At 37.5% G+C, this 14,324-nt stretch overlaps 5 protein-coding genes and 2 long non-coding RNA genes across 21 annotated transcripts; 3 read left to right on the top strand and 4 right to left on the bottom strand.

Moving 5' to 3' along the window:
- The first annotated feature begins 73 nt into the window (after nt 1-73).
- RPB5E (RNA polymerase II fifth largest subunit, E) lies at nt 74-1,931 on the top strand. The gene is made up of 4 exons (NM_115306.5): nt 74-426; nt 1,115-1,291; nt 1,448-1,561; nt 1,641-1,931. Exons 1-4 carry the CDS (start codon nt 142-144, stop codon nt 1,764-1,766), a joined length of 702 nt encoding a protein of 233 aa, NP_191013.1. The 5' UTR covers nt 74-141; the 3' UTR covers nt 1,767-1,931.
- Nucleotides 99-319, bottom strand: AT3G08400. Its single transcript, NR_141442.1, has one exon. It is a non-coding gene; the product is annotated as an other RNA (long non-coding RNA).
- On the bottom strand, nt 1,839-5,539 carry AT3G54500 (agglutinin-like protein; the record flags this gene model as incomplete). 8 transcript variants are annotated; one of them, NM_001203160.1, is made up of 9 exons in its annotated part: nt 5,410-5,496; nt 5,183-5,273; nt 4,404-4,960; nt 4,090-4,173; nt 3,877-4,024; nt 2,997-3,695; nt 2,775-2,926; nt 2,251-2,588; nt 1,839-2,134 (listed from the first exon to the last, which is right to left on the bottom strand). In NM_001203160.1, exons 2-8 carry the CDS (start codon nt 5,204-5,206, stop codon nt 2,261-2,263), a joined length of 1,992 nt encoding a protein of 663 aa, NP_001190089.1. In that variant the 5' UTR covers nt 5,207-5,273; nt 5,410-5,496. The 8 variants fall into 8 exon arrangements, with proteins under 8 accessions (NP_001190089.1, NP_191014.2, NP_001326677.1 ...); NM_115307.5 differs by having other exon boundaries at nt 1,871-2,134; nt 3,877-4,159; nt 4,404-4,533; nt 4,630-4,960; nt 5,410-5,451; NM_001339676.1 differs by lacking the exon at nt 1,839-2,134 and having other exon boundaries at nt 2,261-2,588; nt 3,877-4,159; nt 4,404-4,533; nt 4,627-4,960; nt 5,410-5,539.
- Nucleotides 4,940-5,205, top strand: AT3G08405. Its single transcript, NR_141443.1, has one exon. It is a non-coding gene; the product is annotated as an other RNA (long non-coding RNA).
- A 936-nt stretch (nt 5,540-6,475) lies between the features above and the next one.
- On the top strand, nt 6,476-10,057 carry AT3G54510 (Early-responsive to dehydration stress protein (ERD4)). Of its 6 annotated transcripts, none has more exons than NM_001125365.2 (10): nt 6,476-7,100; nt 7,166-7,309; nt 7,398-7,461; nt 7,543-7,755; nt 7,833-7,997; nt 8,071-8,369; nt 8,474-8,753; nt 8,852-9,130; nt 9,200-9,433; nt 9,522-9,978. In NM_001125365.2, exons 1-10 carry the CDS (start codon nt 6,808-6,810, stop codon nt 9,687-9,689), a joined length of 2,139 nt encoding a protein of 712 aa, NP_001118837.1. In that variant the 5' UTR covers nt 6,476-6,807; the 3' UTR covers nt 9,690-9,978. The 6 variants fall into 6 exon arrangements, with proteins under 6 accessions (NP_001118837.1, NP_191015.2, NP_001325839.1 ...); NM_115308.3 differs by having other exon boundaries at nt 6,641-7,100; nt 7,146-7,309; NM_001339678.1 differs by having other exon boundaries at nt 6,641-7,309; nt 9,522-10,057.
- Nucleotides 9,986-11,671, bottom strand: AT3G54520 (uncharacterized protein). The gene is made up of 5 exons (NM_115309.3): nt 11,424-11,671; nt 11,170-11,337; nt 10,760-10,906; nt 10,500-10,676; nt 9,986-10,403 (listed from the first exon to the last, which is right to left on the bottom strand). Exons 1-5 carry the CDS (start codon nt 11,640-11,642, stop codon nt 10,215-10,217), a joined length of 900 nt encoding a protein of 299 aa, NP_191016.2. The 5' UTR covers nt 11,643-11,671; the 3' UTR covers nt 9,986-10,214.
- Nucleotides 11,672-12,434: 763 nt separating this feature from the next.
- AT3G54530 (uncharacterized protein) lies at nt 12,435-14,106 on the bottom strand. Of its 3 annotated transcripts, none has more exons than NM_001203161.1 (5): nt 13,748-14,106; nt 13,500-13,667; nt 13,289-13,388; nt 12,974-13,128; nt 12,435-12,892 (listed from the first exon to the last, which is right to left on the bottom strand). In NM_001203161.1, the coding sequence occupies exons 1-5, from the start codon at nt 13,976-13,978 to the stop codon at nt 12,614-12,616; spliced, it is 933 nt and encodes a 310-aa protein (NP_001190090.1). In that variant the 5' UTR covers nt 13,979-14,106; the 3' UTR covers nt 12,435-12,613. The 3 variants fall into 3 exon arrangements, with proteins under 3 accessions (NP_001190090.1, NP_001326946.1, NP_191017.2); NM_115310.4 differs by having other exon boundaries at nt 12,463-12,892; nt 12,974-13,150; nt 13,245-13,388; nt 13,748-14,054; NM_001339681.1 differs by having other exon boundaries at nt 12,435-13,150; nt 13,245-13,388.
- Between the last annotated feature and the right edge of the window lie 218 nt (nt 14,107-14,324).

Genomic DNA, 14,324 nt, shown 5'->3' on the forward strand with positions numbered 1-14,324 from the left:
AATGGACAGTCCAGATGTATTTTAGTAAGGGGCCAGCCGAGAAGTCTCAAGCACAAACAACACTCTCTCTTGTGACAAAACAAACTCATAAAACCTTTCTCTCTTCCAACAGCAAAACTCTGAAATTGACAGAGGAGAAAAATGGAGGAGACAATGGCCGAAGAAGGGTGCTGTGAAAATGTTGAGTCGACGTTTGACGACGGTACCAACTGTATTTCGAAGACTGAGGACACCGGAGGAATCGAAAGCAAGAGGTTTTACTTGGCTCGCACGACAGCTTTTGAGATGCTTCGCGATAGAGGCTACGAAGTTAATGAAGCTGAGCTCTCTCTCACTCTTTCTGAGTTTCGTTCTGTTTTTGGTGAGAAGCCTGAGCTTGAACGCCTCCGTATCTGCGTTCCTCTTCGCTCAGATCCCAAGAAAAAGGTTTCAGCTTTTCTTTGTTCCACCGCTATTTTTCGATTTGGGTGTTACTTTTTGTTTTTAACAGATGAAAATGTGAAAAAGGCATCACCTTTTTTAGATTTTGGGTTTGCATTTTGGTTTAACGCCTTCAAAGAGAAAAAAAATGTGTAAAACGCTTAAACTTTTATCGATTTTGAGCTTCCAGCTTGGGTTTGCGTTAAAACAGAAGAAAATTTGAGAAATGCGTCGACTTTTTAGATTTAGGGTTTAACCTTGGTTTAAATTTGCCTTAATACAACAAAAAGATTTCAACTTTTAATTATAGGGTATTTTTAGGATAAGACTAGTGAGAACTGAGAAGTATATGGGTTTATCTTCTTCTTTCCAATGATGTGTGGTTTGCGTTTGGTCTTGTTCTGTTTAATTTATAGCTTTTGGTATATGTTTTGGAAAAGCTGAAGAACTAATACATACCCATTTTTTTCTTGGGAACCAAGAAAATTTGTTGTAGCAGTAAGGTTCCTCGCATGGTACTTGTGTTGTAACGAATGGCATATTGCTTTAACTTTATAATGGGAAAGGATGGGATCATATTAAGGTGTCATTAAAATGTTATGTTTGAACAGCTAGTTGAGATGAGAATGTAACCAGACATATTCTCATGCTTTTACCTGTTTTTCATTAAGCTTATTGAAATGGTTTTATGCAGATCCTTGTTGTGTTCATGGGAACTGAACCAATCACCGTGAAGTCAGTTCGTGCTCTTCATATTCAGATTTCCAACAATGTAGGCTTGCATGCTATGATTCTGGTTTTACAGAGCAAAATGAACCACTTTGCCCAGAAGGCATTGACTACCTTCCCTTTTACAGTTGAAACTTTCCCGGTCAGCACTTATCTGTTTTCCTACATGATGAAACATTATAGCTCTGGATTTGGATTGTCTTGCATGATATCTATTGAGGATCATGAAATTGAGACCTGAATTGGAAATACGTTAACTGAACAGTTACATGTTTATACTTATTGAATATGCCAACAGATTGAAGATTTGTTGGTCAACATCACAAAGCACATTCAGCAGCCAAAGATTGAGATTTTAAACAAAGAGGAGAAAGAACAACTGCTGAGGAAGCATGCACTTGAGGACAAACAGGTCTGTTTATATTCTGCACAAAGCTTCTTTGCCTATTTGTGTATGCTATGTTTTAATGGATGTTTCTTTTCCATTTCAGCTTCCTTATTTGCAGGAGAAGGACAGCTTTGTGAGGTACTATGGGTTAAAGAAAAAACAGGTGGTGAAGATTACATACAGTAAAGAGCCTGTTGGGGATTTTGTGACATACCGATGCATCATCTGAACTCTGAAGAAAGGCAAATTCGTTGCAGCTACTCTATGATTAACTAAGACACTCCTGTTACCTATTTCTTCTCCTCAAAACAGTACTTTATGTGTCCTTGGTGTGTGCTTACAATTGTATTAAGAGATTGAATCTGGTTTCGAATGGGGGAAAAACATTGCAAACTACACGTTTTCCAAAATGTAGTTGTCATGGAGATACGTATAACAAAAGAGGTTTTCGAAAAGTAACAAAAAAAAAAAAATCTAATTACAAGAATAAGAGCTTCACAAGAAAGGAGCAGTCAGGAGATTGTTTCAAGAGACGCAGAAAGATGCTGTCTAGTCTGCAGAAATACCCAAAGCTCCTCTCTAACACGGCAACCTAAACTGATTGAAAGCAAAAGCAACACCTGCGTATTAGTTACAATCTGTATACAAGCTCTATGCACGTATACAAAAGGGCATGGAAACGATTTATAGAGTTATAGTATGGAAATAACAACCTTCTAAATTTCACAATTTTCTTTTGTTTCCTTGGGATGCTTCAACAACCCTCTCACCAACAGTACTACTAGATCCAGAGTTGGGTGCATTCCCCAAAGCAAGTGAATCTGCAGGTCCTTCTTCCTTTTGAGCTTTCTGCTTAGTTAAGTGAGTCTCTCGTATGCTGCATTTAGGAAAATTCCCTTTTTCTTCAGTTCCCATCTTCGAAGAAGCGGGTGATTCTGGTCCTTCCATTCGCTTTGCCGCCAACATATCAAAAGGCCTATGAAAGAGCAAATGAGCCACAGTTCTGTCTGTGGGGTTGGTCACTGCTTCTGTATCTGGCATCCCAGCATATCTGTAAATATCAAATACAAAAGCTAGTTATGTAAACCACAATTTGATTGATAGTGATGATGAACTCGGTAGCATTTATTAAAAAGGTTAACCCCCATTTACGAAAAAGTATGCTTGTAGTTTTACTAGTTTACATTGTCTAAGTACGAAGTTAACCATATTGAATAATACGCATAAATTTGCTTACCTATATCTGGATTCTTCTCTGGGAATGACTTCCTGGTCATCCTGGCTAGTCTTGTTACTGTGGGATGTATCACTAGTGTAATGTCTCTGAGCTGCACTACCAGCCAACCGGAATAAGCTATCCCGTATACAAGTCCGTGTTCCCATATCCAACTGCAGGTCAATAAAGAGTATTAGTTTACTCCCAACACAAACATAACAAGTCAATCAACCATTTGAGTACCTTTGCTACAACATCCTGAAGCCGATAAAGAACTGCGAATTCTGCTGAATTATCAACAGCAGCAGCAAATTTGCCAGAATCATCTTGTTCCAAAGATGAACTAGGATCAAAGGAAGGCATTGCAGTTAGCCCTTGGAGATTAGTTTTGTCGACAAGCTGGAGTGGAATATCTTGGAGACAGTTTTGAGTAATGGATTGATCTGCTACAGGCACCTGATGAGAAAATTGCTGCTGTTGTCTCTGAATGGCAAGCATTGCCTGCATTTGCTGTCTGCGTCTAAGTTTTTCTAGTTTTTCCTGTGGTGTCATTGTTGAAGGCCGTGCAGAGGCATCTGTTGCCATGTTTACTGAGGTAGCAGTAGCAGGATTGTAGGAAGGATGCATCAACTGATTCCTAACATCAGGATGTTGGACGGCCGAAATTACAGGCACACTAGAATATGGATTTGCAAGATTACCAAAAGCAGAATTAGCCATGTATTGGTTTGGCATATGTGAATAGTGTGATGTCCCAGACCCCTCAGACTCACTCAGGAGATTAACAGCCATCAGAGACGATTGTGGCGGTGCCAACTGATTTACACATTTTCCAGCTGAATTACTAAATGGAATCCTCTGACCGTACAGCTCTTGAAAGGGCCTTGCCTCAGAAGTCCCAGGCATTTTCGAAAACTTCATCATTTTATTTTGTTGATATGGCTGGTCAGAAAAAGGAAAATGAAACGAAAAAGGCTCAGTGGAGCTGTACAAATGAGAATGCATAAGAATTTGACGACATAGTTCATGCTACAGATCCACATTGGCAGAAACTAGGTACATACTTTCATTCAATTTATCATAAACGTGTGAGCAATAACCAGCAGTCTGCTACGCATAGTACCTGGTCCTCAACTGAGGGTTGACCCTTATGCTCACGATATTGGTCAGCCTTAAGAGTTACACGTACACTTGGGACACTTTGGGATGACAGACCATTGGCTTTTCCAGTCAATGGAAATTGCTGGTTCTCTTGTTGCTCAAACTCAGTTCTAATATCCAATCCTAGATCTTGAGAGTCCAACATTGATGATAATGATTTTGGGCTATTGGATACATCTTTAGAAGATGACCATAACTCATCACCACCGCTGAGACTGCCATCACCAAATATAGGGACATCATTGCTGCAAAACCATCACTTGTGAGGATATTGTGTTAGAGGCCAATGTGCATGAAACAAATTGGACACAAGAAATAAGGAGCTAGTATTTTTTTCATTATTACACCTTTCCACCATATTCACATCTGGTATCTTATAGTTCTAAGACGAAATCAAGTCAGTAAATAACACATTTTATACATGGTAGAAAAGGAGTATGTCATTGAAAAGTTACCGCCTAGCACAGTGAGGATGAGAAGTCGTTTTACCTGAACATTCGATCAAGATCATCAAAACTACCAATGTTGGCCCAGCTGTAGTCATCAAAATCACCTTGCTCTTTACTCTCATCAGAGCTATGAAAAATATCAGGGCCTTTCCCAAGTTCAGACGTTTTCTCTGGTAAAAACAGAGTGAGCACACAACTTTTAAAATGATTAGATTGGAAAGAACGTACCCAAGTAAAACATGACTGTTTCAAGAGAAACGCACCACCTCTTGTTGAATCATATCTGACTGGCTCAGCTAAGCATTTTGAAAGTTCAGTCGCACTCAAATCTTGATCAACCTTTGTAGCATTAGTTAGCGACGTGTCAGGCCATGAGCTCATACAGAAATCTGGCTGAGGAAGCCCCTCATCAACATTATGGCTCGAACTGCTCCCCAAATTTTTATCATGGAGGTCAATTTTAGTCCCAGTTATCTTTTGCTCAGCTGTCTTAGATTCCTCAATCTGTTCCTTTTTGTTAAGTTGTTCACTTCTGACTTTAAAAGGCACAATATGGTCGCCTGTCTCAGCATCATCACCCCATATCATATTAGTAAGCTGAAAAGTAGGTTAAGACCATAAAACAAGTAGGGATCAGGCACAAAGCAAGTATTAACAACAAGCCACCAAAACTAAAATATTTAAGAACCAATGATACTAGAGACTGATAAATTACAGGATGAGTGATTCAAAACCTGATCGTTAACCAAATCCATAAGAAAACAGAATTATACTGATTCCACATAAAAATTCGTATATATAGCAACAGAAGAAACTTACCTCTTCTTCTTCCCAATCAAACATGACTGGAGAAACAAAATCGAATCACAGACCCAAAATCAAGCTCCCTGATTGCTCCACACATCGCCAGCTCCACAACGAAAAAAATCCAGGAAAAAACAACAAGATCAACAAATCGGATAACGTAAATCCACACACAATAATAAAGTGGAAAAAACGATAAATAAAAGAATATTAAACTGAAAAAGCAACAAGCTTTGAAAAACCTTGATTCAGCAGAATCCTCCTTCGTGCTCAAAGGATATGGGAAGAGAAAGGAGTTACAGTGGAAAAAAGAAAAAAGAGTTTTTTTTTGTATGAAATGGTCACGTGCCAAACGAGTGGCTGAGAGAGAACGGGTTGCCACGTCAGACGAGAAGGCCGTATCTAAACATGTGGCTGAGAGTAAACACGACTTGATTCCATGACAGCTCATTTTGACTTTCCCTGGCTGTGGTCTTTTGTTGACGTTTTTTTAATATTTTCATGTTATATCGGATTAGTGTTCGAGAAAAGAAGAGACACACAATTGGGTAAATATGTTTTTAAAAGAGTGGAACCAGTGTTCAACTTTTAGATTTGGTGGGGTTTGAGTTCATAGCGACCACAATTTTTATCTTATATGTTTTAACTAATTTAGCTTTCATTGATATCCACTTTTTCAAAAGTATTTGCTTGGATCAGTTTATTGAAAAGGAACTAATGCGTTATCCTGAACAGTTCATAACGAAACAGTGGATATAAATGGTTGCAATTGATATATATTTTTTAATAAGTGTGTTTATTTTTCAATTATAATGAAATCGTTTTCGTCCTTGATGACTAGGTTGAAAATTTTCAGACCTTGTTAATAGGCTTTGTGCCTCGATTGTTTATGCGTTTGTTTATCTTGTGTTTGTACTTTGTATTTCGAGATTAAAACGAATTGTTGGTAGGGGTTACTCTTGTTTCAGAAATGATCACGAGTTACGTTAGACACATATTAAGCAGTAAACATTGTTGCTAGCTTGTGATAGATCATAGATAGAGTGAGTCTGAGACAAAAGCAAATTAGTGTATATATCAAAAATAGAAATGTGCTACAAACCCGTTATTGCTGACTTGATAAATTTGTACTTGTTACATGCGCAAGATTTTAGTGATCTACAATCATGAAAGACGCTAGAGAATATGTTTCTAAGAAACTGGTACAAGAAAAAAATTATGTTGTATACAAAATAAAATAAAAATATTAACATAAAAAAGAGTGATGATCTTGTCTTTTAAATCTACCAATTTAGCCACTAAACAAATTCCTTTCGTTCATCAAAGTCCACAAATTCACTGAAAGTAATGATTCCAAGCATTTTTTCCCACCAATTCAACAATTTTTAAGTACAACACTTTAGTGATTCTAATTTACAAAAATAACATTTTGTTGTAAAACAAATTTAGTAGTACTAGAAATTTCCTTTTCAGGGAGATGCAAAAATTCAATTATCACACTGCTATTTTGGTCGAGGTGTAATAAAAAAACAAGGAGACAATTGCGGCGTGGAGGCTTTCTGTTTACATGCAGCACAAGAAGGGCCACATGACATGACATCATGTGACTCTGTTTCCCATAGTCAGAGAAAAGAAAAAATATGACGCCAGAAAGCTTGTTAGCGTCGGCGTCGATCAACATAGGACTCGCCGTCGTTGCACTCTGGCTCTTCTCCGTCCTCAAGAAGCAGCCCCGTAACGCCGTCGTATACTATGCTCGCCGCCTCTCCGATCGCCACCACCACCGTCCTCTGTCTCTACACTCATCCCTTTGCCTCCCTCGTTTCCTTCCTTCCGTTGCGTGGATCCCACGCGCCTTCCGTGTCCCCGAGGACGAGATCCTCAGCCGCCACGGCCTTGATGCTCTCGTCCTCATCAGGCTCTTCAAATTCGGGTAAGGAAGATTTGGTCTTATCTCGCATATAAACACGATTATCAGATTCTTTGAACTATGTGCAGAATTAGATTCTTCCTGATGTGTTCGTTACTTGGAGCATCACTACTTCTTCCGGTTGATTATTACAATGAGTCAGATTTACCGACACGAAGAGAGTATTCAATGGATGCTTTCACAATATCAAATATCACACGAGGTTCTAACAAGTAAGCCGTTTCCTTTTTATGTCTTAATTAATTTTGCATCATCTCTCTTAGAGTTGTGTTTCTTGATATCTTGTCTTAATTTTCCTAGGTTATGGGTGCATTTCTCATGCTTGTGGTGCATATCATTCTATGCATTGTTTTTGTTGCATAAGGTAAGCTTTTACTCTTGTCTATCAGTGACGGATTTTTTTTTGTTATAGAATAGGTTTATTTACTGGATCTTCTCCATCTAGGAATATAAGGAGATTCTTGTGATAAGGCTTCAACAAATGAAAGAACTTAGACATCGTGCTGATCAGTTCACTGTTCTTGTCCGCCAAGTTCCTCTCTGCCCTGAGCATAACACTCGTGGCTGCGCCGTTGATCACTTTTTCTCTAAGCATCATCGCTTTAGTTATCATTCACATCAGATGTTGTATGACGGGAGAGATCTTGAATACCTTTTGGTAAGGTTTGAAACTTTGTGGTGGTATCATCTTTGCAGTTTTTCCTTCAATACGTGATGGTAGGATCCTTTATGTAGGGGAAGCAGAAGAAGCTTAAGAAAGAGCTAGAAGACAAGAGACACACAGAAATACTTTCAAATGGATCACAAGAACACAAGCAAATATCCACATCTGAAGAAAAACTTCGAGAAATTACTCATATGATTTACCACCTTCAAAGTGAAACTATGCTCAGAGAGAAGGTACTCTTTATTGAGGTCAGAGTTAAACAAATATATGTGTTTTTTTCTTACATAGACGTAAATTTCAATGAAGGAGTTACCTGTTGCGTTTGTCACCTTCAAATCCCGAAGAAATGCCGCGTTGGCAGCTCAAACACAGCAGCACTCAAATCCTCTAGAACTGATAACTGAAATGGCTCCTGAACCAAGAGATGTATCCTGGAGAAATCTTGCTATTCCACAAAAGATTTTGCCTCTCAACAAGATCGGAGTCATCCTTGCAGCAGCACTTCTTACAATCTTCTTTGCTATTCCGGTCACAGCTGTCCAGGGAATTGCAAAGTATGAGAAGCTTAAGAAATGGTTTCCTCCAGCCATGGCTATTGAATTCATGTAAGGTTTCTCTTCTCCTTGCCTATTACTTTTCTCATAACGTAGCATATTATTGTTTTTCTCTTGATTCCAAAACAATAAGATAAGTTTGTTATTTGCAACAGACCAGGGCTTAGCTCAGTTGTGACAGGTTACCTCCCAAGTGCTATACTCAAAGGTTTCATGTACATTATTCCTTTCGCTATGCTTGGACTGGCCTATCTCGGCGGCTCTATTTCCAACAGTAAAGAGGAGATAAAAGCTTGCAACATGGTCTTCTATTTTCTAATGGGAAATGTTTTCTTCTTGAGTCTTATCTCTGGTTCCTTGCTTGATGAAATAGGAGAATATCTCACTCATCCTAGAGACATTCCTAGTCACCTTGCTGCTGCTGTTTCAGCCCAGGTTAAGGCCTATTATACACTCTTCAAATCTATCTCAATCCAAAACCAAATTTATTCTCAAAATAGTAACTTATATTTCACTTTCTTTTCTATATATAGGCAGAGTTTTTTATGACATACATCTTGACAGATGGGCTGTCTGGATTTTCTTTGGAGATTCTTCAATTGGGACTTATACTATTTGATATCATAAGATCATACACTTATGGAAGAGGAAAAGAGAGAACTCCTTACCTCTTTTCATTTCCATATTTTAGAGTTATCCCCACAGTTTCCTTATCGATAATGATCGGTATGATTTATGCGGTGGTTGCGCCATTGATGCTCCCTTTCCTAGTTGGTTATTTCTGCCTTGGATACATTGTCTACTTCAATCAGGTCCAGATTCTCTTATAACCTCTTTCACACATACTACTTTTGCATTATATTAACCCTGGTTTCTGTCAGATGGAGGATGTTTACGAGACTACATATGATACTTGCGGTCGATTCTGGCCATTCATTCATCATTATATATTTGTCTCAATAATACTAATGCAAATCACAATGGTGGGTCTTTTTGGACTTAAATCAAAGCCATCTGCAGCAATTGCTACAGTACCTCTCATATTGATCACTATAGCTTATAACGAATACTGCAAGATCCGCTTCCTCCCATCATTTAAACATTTCCCTATACAGGTACTTATCAACTTTCCTGAGGAAATGATGGATAGATTCAGGGGATTCTTTGTTTTTTTAAATCTACATAAGTGTTTTTGTGGTGTAGACAGCAGTTGAAATAGACGAAGAAGATGAAAAGAATGGGGAGATGGAAACACATTATGTTGATGCTGCAACGGCGTATAACCGGCATCAACCTTGCTTAGAGCGTGTAAGCTCAGCGGAATCACCAACAAACTTAAGCCAACCATTGCTTGGGACAGACTCCATTTGAGTCTAAAGGTGAACTGGTTTGAAAACCTTGTCTTCTTAGTCAGGGATTTTGAAGCTCCTCCACGCACGCACGTCCTCATGTGTTGTCACTTTAGATCAGTGAAGGCTATATATGGCCAAAATGCTTATAGAGAGAATGCTGAATGCTTCTTTTTTTAGGTTGTTTACTGTTTTTTCATTAGTTAGGGTTATTACATGGTTTTGTTTTTAAAAAACTATTGTATATGAAACATTAGTCACAAAAGTGGAAAACAACTCAGAGAGAATTTATCAGATTATGTTTTATTTCTACTTCTCCTCCACTTCCTCTAGTGCTGTTTCCTCTAGTGGAGTTGTAACCATCTCAATTTCTATCTAGGAATATTGATATGTTACAATCTTGTAGAACAAATTTTGATAGGCCAGTGATTGTAGCCACAAGCACTGATATGATTGGTAAACCAGACTACAGTGGGTGGGAAGAAACACTGTTATAAGCTCAAGGACATGATAAGCTTGCAAAGGGAAATTATACGGCTGGGAGATATTACAAGCTTATAACCAGCCCATCATGTATGTTCTTCAACCCTACAATATACTTCTTTTCTTCATCCCATTTTCCGCATATCATTTCACATTTTTTCTCTAGATGCTTGATCTTTTCCTCGTGACCATAATCAGTCCTTGTCTCTATCCCTCTTTCTCTTTCAAGCTTTTTGATTACCTTTGTCAGAAGCTGTTGGAAAACAAAGATCATTTGCTTAGTTTCAAGTTTTAAGAAAGGAGACAACAAATGTCTTGTAAAGGAAGAAATGACCATGATTTTGCTTACTTTTATTTCCATCTCTATAGAAATTGTCAAGTTGTCCTGACTAGTTGGGTTGTTAACAAGTTCACCATTGGCAACGGCTTTATCCTTCAACTTCTCCGTGTCTTTAAATCTCCTCAGCAGATTATGTACTGTTTTGCTGTTGCTACTTTTTGGAATTTTACTTTGACTGTAGTCGAACTGATTTATTTGTAATAATGGTTTAAGTATAAAGGCCATTCTACGATATAAACTAAAGACTAGTCAAGTAACAGTAGTAGTACCTCCCAGCTTATTTTCGTGAAATGAATTGTTTCTTGACCAAGGTCATTGTTTTCCAGGTGTTGTTGTTGTCTTTCTCCTATCAGTTGAAGTATCCTCTTTTCTTGGGTCAAGCTTTTACAACCGTGCTGCATCGACACTCGCTTGCACTAAACCGGCATGGTGCATCAAAACACATGCAAAACAGATGTAATATGATTTCCATACTGAAGAATGAGATTTCCTTCACCTATATATCCTAGGCTAGGTTCTTATAGAAACTTATCTATATGTTATTTCCGTTAGTAGAACAGAAGACACTTATTGTCTGGTCATTTAAGGCAAGATGCTGATTAGTCTCTTTTCTAAATCCTTATAACCCTGTTTGTACTGTGAAAACACAAAATGTTCTTGATTAGTTGTGAGGACTTACGTGATCAGGCTTTTCTACTCCTCTCTGTGTTTCTTCTGCTTTTTTCAATTTGTCAAGATTATTCTGCAGTTGCTCTCGCAGATTGTTGTAATATTTGATACAGTTTCCAGCCTGTCGACTGCGATACGTAGAATGCTTTGCTTCAATGTAGAACCTATACCTGTTTGACTGCCCAAAAAATTCATTATGATAATATATAAGCTTTTAAAAACAGTACAAGTACTCATTGTTCTGTTATATATAGATATGCTTACTCGGATTTCATTGTAATTCTCGTAGGTATGTTGATAATCCCTCTCGAGCTTTTTCAGTCGCTTCTCTGCTTTGGAAACTGACATGTGCACAACTGGATCAGCATCAGGTGACAACTTGTCGCGGTAAAGTTTCCCTAAACCCATTTCATCATAGTTGCCTACAATACCAATAGACTTGGATATTTCGTTGACACCGTTGAGCTGAGTGGAAGCTTCCATGCCACTGATTGCAAGAATTTCCAAAGCTGCTCCTAAGTATCATTTGAAGGAATTGCTCATTTTGTGTTCTTATAGGAACGGAAAAAGCATAGCTTGAATGAAGCAACCTATCACGATTGATTATCCAAACTCGTGCACCCCACGCCAAGTAAGTCAATGGCTCATCCTTGAAGATATCTTCTTTTGTATATTATGGTTAATTATAATTAGGAATCTATCTCTGTTTGCTAGCGATACGATGATGTCTTTATTAAAAAAACATTGGAAATAATCAAATCCTCGAGGCATAAAATGCTTGAATTCATTGTGCTGATATGAAAGAGAGAAAGTATAGTTTTGAGTGTTTGACCAAAAGCCACATCACCGAAGTCAATGGCTTTTGGTCAAAATGGTTTCGAATATAAGCTACTTTGTTTATAAGACAACCCATGGATGCATCAGATACAAGGAAATTATTAATTTGATAGTCTTAAGTGTATTCTTAAGTGTTTATAAGCTACTTTGGGGACTTGGTCTTGAAAATCACCCTCAAAATTCCTTTCAACAATCCAATGGTGATGAACCGAAAAACTTTGTAGAAATTAATCGATTGAAACAACATTTCATATTGGATTTAGTGTGATTATATGAAAAGAGAAAGTCATAGTTTTGACCAAAGCAGCTTCTGATTTTGCATCCCAATCCAGAAAGCTTTTAAGTCTATTCTGGTGTTATATGGCTACTTCTTTATTAGAATTTCTTTGTTCATAGACAAATGATCCAATGGCGAGAAATGGTGAAGTCTATTTGAGAATGATTTGGTTGCTTATATTAATGGAAATATTGTAAAATGCATCTTATAAAGCTGTATCATAACATGAATCATCAGTGTGATTTACAACATGATAGCTTAACATGTTTGTTCTTCAGTTACATCATCCATACATATATAGGCATCTTGCTTTCTATTCCTTGGAATAGAACTTTGCATGTTATTGAACTGATAGAGGTACATCTCTGAAGTTACCTTTTCGGCAGCCTTTTCTCTGTGAAGCAGTTTTGTTCATATCCCTGAAATTTTTCTCCAAATCGAGCAAGTATTTCTTTTCTGCATCACGTCTCTCAACTATGCATTTACATTTTTCCCGTAAAACCCTTATTTTTTCTATGTATCCTTTTTCATTTTTTCTTGCAAAATGTATTCTGTCTTGCAAAATATTCTCTAACTCTATTTTCTCTTTCTCTAACTCTCTGTGTACATTCGTCACAATCTAGAGGAAAACAGACATCATCACATTTCTTAGTTTTAAGAAATAAGCCCATGAGTAAAGAGGAGAAATTTGCTGTATTACCTTTATTAAGTCACTTGTAGAATTTTTCATATTGTCCAGACTCGTGAGGTTGCCCATTAGTGCACCATTGGAAATAGCTTTTTCTGTCAACTTCTGTGTCTCATTAACTCTCCTCAACAGATCGTGTACAGATTTCTTGTTGCTATTCTGTGGAACTATTCTTTGAATGCAAATGAACTGATTTTATCATAAGATGGAGAAGTAAATATTTAAAACCTCATTTACAATAATTAGTTAAGAGGCTTTCAGTAGGAGTAGAGTTGAGTGGTACCTCCCAATTAATTCTTTTGACATCAATTGTTTCTTGACACAGACCATCAGTGTATTGCTCTTTGGTTTCTGCTTTCAGCTTCTGAAGTACCATATTTTCTTGTGCCAAGCTTTTACAACCGTGCGTCAAGAAGAATTGCTTACCCTAAACAAGTATGGTTCACATAAATAATACATAATATGATTTACTGAACTATGATCAGTGCTTCAATTATATATCCTAAGTTGCTAGAAAAACTGGTCTATGGGAACATACGTTTGTTGGTGTTTCTCTTCCTCTTTGTGATGCTTCTTCTGTATTCAGCTTGTCAAGAACATTCTGCAGTTGCTCTACTACATTTTCGATGTGATCGATACAGTAGCCAACCCAGCGACTGTGATGTCCTGGACGTTGAAAAGCAATGTAGTACATATACCTGTCTGACTGTCCATAAAGAACTGGCCCTATAAGTTTCTAACAACTTTACAAATATTCACTATTTTGTTTTATGTATTGATGCTTACTTGTAGTTCTGTGTACTTCTCGTAGGTGTGTTGATAATCTTGCTCGAGCTTTTCCAATCGCTTCTTTGCTTCTGCAAATGATGAACGCCCAAATGAGCCAGGGCATGGTGAAACCATGTTGCAGGAAAGTTTCTCGGAGCCCTTTTTACTATAGTTGCATCCCATACCAACTGAGATGGATATTGTTTTGAAATTAGAAGTTTCCTGACCATCGGCTTTGAGATTTTCCATAGCTTCTTCTGAGTGTTATATGTATTTTAGCAAGCAAGTTTTTACATGGAAGCCTTGTTCTCTTGTGTTGTTATATAGAGAGAAAAAACATTGTTAACATAATAAAATAAAAACTCTCAGAGCTGATTATGCAAACCCTTGCACCCCACTCCAAGAAAGTCAATGGCTCGTCTCCAAAAGAATCTTCTTTTGTGTATTCTTTCTTTTTGGTTATTAATTATAGTTTGACCATCTGTCTCTTCTATATATTATCATCTACTTGAGGCATAAAATACAAAGAAATGTTTGTCATGATAATTAGAGCTTATTGTGATTAAACAATGAAATGTGAATGATTGGGATTTTG

The sequence above is a fragment of the Arabidopsis thaliana genome, chromosome 3, assembly GCF_000001735.4.
Source record: "Arabidopsis thaliana chromosome 3, partial sequence".
Taxonomy (NCBI): domain Eukaryota; kingdom Viridiplantae; phylum Streptophyta; class Magnoliopsida; order Brassicales; family Brassicaceae; genus Arabidopsis; species Arabidopsis thaliana.